At 56.7% G+C, this 7,626-nt stretch overlaps 1 protein-coding gene across 1 annotated transcript in view; it reads left to right on the top strand.

Annotated features, from left to right (window-relative positions):
* Positions 1–7,626, top strand: part of MAB21L4 (mab-21 like 4) — a 10,505-nt gene that overhangs the window by 930 nt on the left and 1,949 nt on the right. Inside the window, exons 2-3 of the mRNA XM_004701885.2 lie at positions 5,588–5,826; positions 6,674–6,827. Coding sequence (XP_004701942.1) covers positions 5,588–5,826; positions 6,674–6,827 — 393 coding nt within the window. The remainder of the gene's footprint in view (positions 1–5,587; positions 5,827–6,673; positions 6,828–7,626) is intronic.

Below are 7,626 nucleotides of genomic sequence, written 5' to 3'. Positions count from 1 at the left end.
GTGAGCAGGGTTGGGGCTGTTTGAGCGAGTCTGGGTACGCAGCTGAGGACAAGGCGCTGAGTCTTAGCTGCGAATTCATTTAATTTACCAACACATGCATCTTGTCACCTAACTTTCGAATGGTGACTTTTGTAATAAGCTGTCTGGATATTTCTTTTTAAGAAGCCCCGGTGGCGCAGTGGGTGGCAAATCAGGCTGCCGGCTGCCAGCGTAGCAGTTTGAGCCCACCGGCAGTTCTGTGAGCCCACCCCGAGGACAGTCCTGCTCTGACTGGGGAATAGTGAGCTCGAAGCGCCTCCGTGGCAGTGGGTGAGATCACTTTCTTGACCAGGCCATTGATCTCCCACGGGCTTTCTGCTGCGGGTTCCTGACTGCCAGCAGCCCATCCATGCGGGCCTCACAGCTGATGTCGGTCACTTTGCACTTTGTGGGAGGGGTATGTGTGCACATGTGCATGCGTGTGCAGGTATGCTTGCGTATGTGAGTGTATGTGTGTTCGAGCATGTGTATGCATGCTGTGCAGTGAGTGTATGCCTGAGCATATGTGTGAATGTGCCTGTGTGCATCTGTGAGCCTGTGTGTATGTGTATGTGCTTGTAAGAGTATATGCACGTGAGCATGTGCCTGTGACTGTGTGCATGCGTGAGTGTGAATTAGTATGTGTGTGCACATGCATGCATGTGCATGTGAGTGTGCATGTGTGAGTGTACATGTGCGTGAATGTGTGGATGTGTGTGCATGTGTGAGTATGTGCGTGCATGTATGTGTACATGTGTGAGTGCGTGCATGTGTGAGTGCATGCGATTGTACACATGTGTAAATGTGTGTGAGGGTGCATGTATGTGCCCAGCCTGTGAGGTGGAGTCAGGGATGCTCAGACCCAGAGCCAGGCCTGCTTGGGTCCAGCCCTCCGGGGCAAAGGGGTGGGGTCTCCAGGACCGTTGTCTCCTGCTGGCACTTTCTGGGCAGGGTTGTAGGGCACAGCACAGGAAACCTGGGGGCCTGAGAAGACCTCTGACTTCCAGACCAACTGTCAACACCTGGGCTGATGCCACCCCCTTCAAGTTGCAGTGCCAGGGACAGCTGGGCAGCCTCGGAAGGGCCTGTCCTCAGTCTGGCCTGTGATCCGGCAGGTGCCCACTTCTCTGGGAGTGCTGAGCAGCCCGAGGGTGGCAGGGCCTGTCATTAGGTGTCTGCCCCACCCCTAGAGCTTGTCATTACCACGGGTGGAACCTTGTCTGTGGTCTGAATGACAGTGACCCTTCCCACCTGCCCTGTGCCCCAAGGCCCACTGCCTCGCCCAGGGACAGGCCATGGTAGGGATGAGCTAAGGCACAACCAAGTGGACCCTGCTGCCCCTGTTTGCTCTGGGAGGAGAGAGACAGGTGGGTTGGGAGGCGGTGCTGGGCGTAGGAATTCAAGATGGATTTTGTGCTCCGGCATATGGGCGGAGCTTCCTCCCGGGGAGCCTGAGGTCAGGGGTGGCGGGACACTGGTGGACTGGGAACAGACCAGGACTCTTGTGGCTAAGAGGGGAACTACATTCCAGGCACAGCTGCCTTTTTGAGCATGGGCCTGACCTCTGGCCCCTCTGGGCAAGGTGGCCCTGGTGGCCATGGCCATGCAGGGGCAGCATCTGGGGACGGGGACCTCATCCTCTAGCAGGGGCTGCATGGCCCACCTGGGGGAGGGGCAGAGCTGTGCCCAGACCTGGGGTCCAGGCTGCTCTGTCCCCCTGGTGCCCTTCCTCTGGCCTCCAGGACAGTGGCACACGTCTAGAGTCTTGCAGCCAGGAGGAATTGGGCTGAGCGTGTCAGGATAGGCACCTGTGTCCCAGGCCCCCCACAGCTCAGACCTTAAAGACCAGGCCCCCTGTACACCGGTCTTCCATGGCTCCTGGGTCCTGGGTAGGCAAGAGCCAGCCACATCCACAGACTGATGGGCTCCCTCGGACCGAGGGATTGTGTGGTCACATGGTGTTCTAGCTCACAGGGGTGGGGTCAGGTGCCCAGTGAACCCTCTGGGAAATGACCTGTTCCCAGGCCTGGAGGGCTTCCTGTCGCCTCTGTTGTGCCGGGACTTGGCCGGTTGAGAAGTGACATTGCTCCTTGTCACTTTCCATGTCATTGCCTGCCATCCTGGTCATGTCCCATCATCCTCCCCCCTGTGAATCTTTCTGACCGTGGCCTCTGGCCACTGATAATCTCCGCTTTCCATGTTTGCTGATTTCGTGTAGGGGAGCCCACACAGTGTCCTGTGTGCATGCATGTGTGTGTGCAAGCGTGTGCATGTGCCTGTGACTGGCTCATGTGGCCCACACGGTGCTTCCCCAGCCCCTGCCGAGGCTTCTCTTTCTGACTGAAGAGTTGCATCGTGTGCAGGACCACTGTGTCTGGACCTGTCACTGCTGACGGGCGCGCCCATTGTCCCCGCTCTCCGTGTGGAAAGTGCTGCCTTGAGCCTTGCGCATGGGCTCCCATTTGTGACCCTGCCGTCCCGTCTGCTGGGTTTGTACCTAGGACGGGGACTTCTGGGTCACATCCCTTGGGCCTGGGTTTTGTCTTTCTGTGCCATCACGGAGTTACAGCGTCCTCCCCTTAGTGCTCGTGAGCGGGACCATCTCTGCTACTGCCTGTCTCTGGTGTTATCGCTCTCTACCTGCCTGTGTGTCTGTGTGTGACTGTGTATCTATGTGTATGATTTTTGTGTCTCTGCCTGTGACTATGTATCTCTGTGTGTGACGGTGTATCTGTGTGTGATTTTGTATCTGTATGACTGTGTATCTATGTGTGTGACTGTGTATCTGTCTGTGTGTGTGACTATGTATCTATGTGTGCAACCATGTATCTCTGTGTGTGACTGTGTATCTATGTGTGTGATTTTTGTATCCATGTGTGACTATGTATCTCTGTGTGACTGTGTATCTATAGAATGTGACTGTGTATCTCTGAGTGTGACTGTGTATCTCTGTGTGTGACTGTGTATCTCTCTGTGTGACTGTCAGTTTGTGGCTGTGTATCTGTGTGTGTGACTGTGATTGTGAATCTATGTGTGTGACTGTGTGTCTATGTGTGTGACTGTGGATCTCTGTGCGTGACTGTGTATCTCTGTGTATGATTTTGTATCTGTGTGTGACTGTGTATCTATGTGCGTGACTATGTATCTCTGTGTGTGACTGTGTATCTCTGTGTATGATTTTGTATCTATGTGTGCGACTATGTATATCTGTGTATGACTGTGTATCTCTGTGTGACTGTGTATCTCTGTGTGTGACTGTGTATCTATGTGTGTGACTATGTATTTGTGTGTGACTGTCTGTGTGTGGCTGTGTATTTGTGTGTGTCTGTCTGTGACTGTGAATTTATGTGTGACTGTGTGTCTGTGTGTGTGACTGTGCATCTCTGTGTGCGACTGTGTATCTCTGTGTGTGACTGTATCTCTGTGTGTAACTGTGTATCTTTGTGTGACTGTGTATCTATGTGCATGACTGTGTATCTCTGTGTGATTTTGTATCTCTGTGTGTGACTGTCTGTGTGTGGCTGTGTATCTGTGTGTGACTATGTGTCTGTGTGTGACTGTGCACCTATGTGCGTGACTATGTATCTCTGTGTGTGATTTTGTATCTCTGTGTGTGACTGTGTATCTCTGTGTGTGATTTTGTATCTATGTGTGCGACTATGTATATCTGTGTATGACTGTGTATCTCTGTGTGACTGTGTATCTCTGTGTGTGACTATGTATCTGTGTGTGACTGTGTGTGTGTGGCTGTGTATCTGTGTGTGTCTGTCTGTGACTGTGAATTTATGTGTGACTGTGTATCTGTGTGTGACTGTGTATCTCTGTGTGTGACTGTGTATCTGTGTGTGACTGTGCATCTCTGTATATCTGTGTGTGACTGTGTATCTATGTGCATGACTGTGTATCTCTGTGTGATTTTGTATCTCTGTGTGTGACTGTGTATCTCTGTGTGTGACTGTCTGTGTGTGGCTGTGTATCTGTGTGTGTGACTGTTTGTGATTGTGAATCTGTGTGTGGCTGTGTATCTGTGTGTGTGACTGTTTGTGATTGTGAATCTGTGTGTGACTGTGTATCTCTGTGTGTGACTGTGTATCTATGTGTGCGACTGTGTCTGTGCGTGACTGTGTATCTGTGTGTGTGACTGTCCGTGACTGCATCTCTATGTGTGTGAATGGGTGTCTGTCTGTGACTATGTATCTAGGTATCGTTGTGTGTGACTATATCCATCTCTGCTATATCCATCTCTATCTGCTACTCTCTATGTGTCTATTTTTGTGACTATCTTTTAAAAAATAAATTTTATTCACCTCTTTTCTTCCCTTTCCCTCGCCGTACGAGCCCTGCTCACCCCAGCTTCTCAGTGATCGTCAAAGTCTGCTTCTTTTGGTATGAAAACTGTCTTTCATGATTTTTCCTGTGGCAGCGGTCTCATGCAGGGCGTGTCCTGGGGACGGGCTGGCTTCGCTTGCCACAGTGTGAAGTGCTGAGCAGTTTCTCATTGTCCTGAAGAGGGCCCGCGTGGGACAGAAAATCCCAGCACCTCAACAGGCCCTTGGGTGGATGAGAAATTCTAGGGGCACAGGGGGCTGCCAAGAAGTCATGTGGGGGGCATATGTATCCCTGTCCACCAGGAGTCCTACTCCAGCCCACCCCCAGGAGACAACAGGACCAGTTTACATGAGGGGATGCCGGGGGCCCCAAGGGGAGGGCTCACAGGCACCGAGCAGGGCCCTCAGGGAGAGCTCAGTGTTCACACGCCCCCTGGAAGTCCCTCCTCTAACCTCAGGGACCACGGCTAGCCACTGCCCTGAAGGGCCCACCCTTGGTTTTTGGGTTTCCTCCAAAGGGAAAAAAATGTGGCCTAACCAGAAGGGCTGTTCCCACCTGTTCTGGGACTGAGCACTCCACGCACGGTGACATCATCGCTAAGTGCCTTTCCCAGCACCAGGAGAGGCCACCAGGTCCCCAGGCCGCTCTGGGCTGCCTCCTCTGGTTGGGCACCGGATGGGCGGGGGCACTTCTGCATTCCGGGAGGGTAACTGGGTGCTGATGAGAGAAGGTGAAGTACTGGCAGGTGTGAGGGTGGGGAGGAGGGCTGTCCAGGGCGGTACTGCTTGGCTCAGCTGGCGTGGGGGTGGGCAGTGAGTGCCCAGGGACCAGAGGCCTGTATGTGGGTCACTGTGCACCCTGCTGGGGAGGGCAGAGGTGAGGCAGGGAGTTAGGGGCACCATCATGTTTCCTAGACTATGGCCGGCCATGGGGTCCACAGCAGCTCGTCCTAAGAACTGTCCCCCAGGCTTGAGGCAGGAGGGGCCTGCTCTGGGGGAACCTGTGACTCTTGTGGCCCTGCCACCCTCCTGACCCAGCAACAGAAGGAGGGTGAAGGCGTCCAGGAAGGGTGCAGGCATCTAGAAAGGCACTGTGCTGGTGTCTGGGGAGGGGCCACTCTGGTACCTAGGGTGGGATGGGGAGGTGGGAAGGAGGACAGCTGCCTGCAGCTGGGGTCAGGGTGTGGGCCGAGGGTCTGCAGAGTGGAAGGCACTCGGGCTGAGTGAGTGGTCCAGCTCAGTGTCCCCCTGCAGGCTCGCTGAATGCATCCAGCTTGCGGGAGGAGGAACTCCACCTGTCCTTGCTGGTGTCCAGTGGCTGGAGGACCGTCCACTTCTGCGTGGTACCCGTGGTCAGGAGACGACACAGGGTGCCCACCCCAGAGGGGACCCCACTGGCGACCGGCTTCCCCAAGGGCAGCGTGGAGAGGGTCCTGGGCCAGGGTGTGGACCTGGTGCCAGCGAGTGACCAGCACTGGAGGTAGGACACACCTCCTGGTCTGTGGGTCTGAGGGAAGTGGGGGGCACTACTTCAGGGGTCTCTCCTCAGGCCAGAGCTCTGCACTGCCAGGGTCAGGCCCTCAGGGCGTCTGAATCCTGTCAAGGTTGTTGGAGTTGCCCTGGGGATACCCCCTAACGCCTGGCCACGACCCTCTCTGATGCCACCTCCCCCTGCCTGCCGGGCTCTGGGCAGGATTGGCTGGTGACGGGTGTGGTTGATCACCCCTTCCAGACCCCTGATGGCGGGGGGAGGTGTAGGTGGTGAGCTGGGAGGCCTCAAGCCCACCTCCCTCTCAGGTGGAAATAGCCGAGGAGGCTCAGGTTCTGGGGGACAGAGAGACCTCCAAGAGAGCTGGGTGTAATAATGGAGACAAGTCACTCTGGGGCTCTTCTTGACCACGGGACCCTGAGTGTCTCCACCTTCCTCACGAGGGTCCCCACCCCTGAGGTGTCTAGGGAGGGGTTTGAGGCTCCAGTAGCCCCATCCACTTCCAGGAGGCCTCGTCTGCAGCACAACAGGGGCAGGGACCCCCCCAAGTCTGTGTGAGAGAGAGGAGACAGGGAGAGAGGGAAGGCCTACCCAAGTCTCGGGGACCCACCTGCACCCAGAGGGGCCACTTGGCTGGGTCGCCCTCAGCCCCATGTCTGGGCCAGGCAGTCTGGGTAACAGTTCACTAGTCACCCTTGAAGCCCACGGAGGGGCCACTGTCAGCCCAGGCAGCCGCACTGAACTCAGGGCTTCCTTGCAACGGGTAGCACAGCTGTAGGCTCCTCCCTGCAGCAGTGAACTGTGGGTACAGGCGAGCCCATGGCTGACTGGATTTCAGGGTCTCCACTGACCACGTGCTGACCAGGCTGCTCAGCGAACTGGGCTCCCTGCCTGGCCACCGCCTGGACAGCCTCTGCATCCTGGACCGGGTCAACCACGACAGCTGGAGGAACGACGGCCAGAGAGCCGGTCTGACCTTCAGCCACCTGAAGGTGGGTGTCAGGGTCGCTGGCTGTCAGTCCTTCTGTAAGCCAGGGGTCAGAGCCGGGCAGCACTCTGTGATGTGGGAGGCTTGGGGTGGGGTGGGGGCTTCCTGGGAGAGCAAAAGGCGGTGGCCGGGGAAGAGCACGGGGCAGGGGTGCAGCCAGAGTCCTTCTGGGGCTGGGCCACAACCTACAGCCACCCTCCCTGACAGGAGCACCCCCCTTCAGGGGCTCAGGGAAAGCCTGGCCCCTCTAGGGTCCCTTTGTCACCAGGACAATTGCCCCATCTCTCTCACCCAGAGTATTGTGCTCTATGAGCTGTCATGAGCTAACAGGAGCCAGGGAGGGGTCTAGGCTGGGGGTCCATCCATGGAGGTGCTCCTGTGTTGGGGGCCCAGAGCTGGGGTCACTTACCCACCTGACATCACCTGACCCAGACTGCTCCTCCCCACCCACCTCTGAGGTGGGGGCCTTCCAGCCTCCTCTGTGGCTCCAGAGTCCCAGACTTAGCTGAGGAAGGAGCGGGCAGGGGTGCATCCTGCCCTGGGGGCTCAGGCTGGGGGCAGGGGCAGGAGGCAGAAAGGTGCCAGGGCTGGGGCCTCAGGGGGCTGGGGGCTGGGGCAGCTAGGGAAGGCTGCCTGCTGCTGTGAGGGCGCTGTCTGGTCCAGGTGGGGCAGTGCCACCAGGCGTGCTCTTTGGCTGGGGCTGCAGGGGGTGTATAGGAGCTCAATGTGTGAAAGGAAGGCCCAGCGGGAGGGCAGGTGGGGATTAGAAGTCCCCATGGGCTTTCAGGGCATGAGGAGGGCAT

This window comes from Echinops telfairi, unplaced genomic scaffold (assembly GCF_000313985.2).
Source record: "Echinops telfairi isolate 266 unplaced genomic scaffold, ASM31398v2 ScPeMD7_3;HRSCAF=10, whole genome shotgun sequence".
NCBI lineage: Eukaryota > Metazoa > Chordata > Mammalia > Afrosoricida > Tenrecidae > Echinops > Echinops telfairi.
This window is presented reverse-complemented; position numbering and strand designations above follow the sequence as displayed.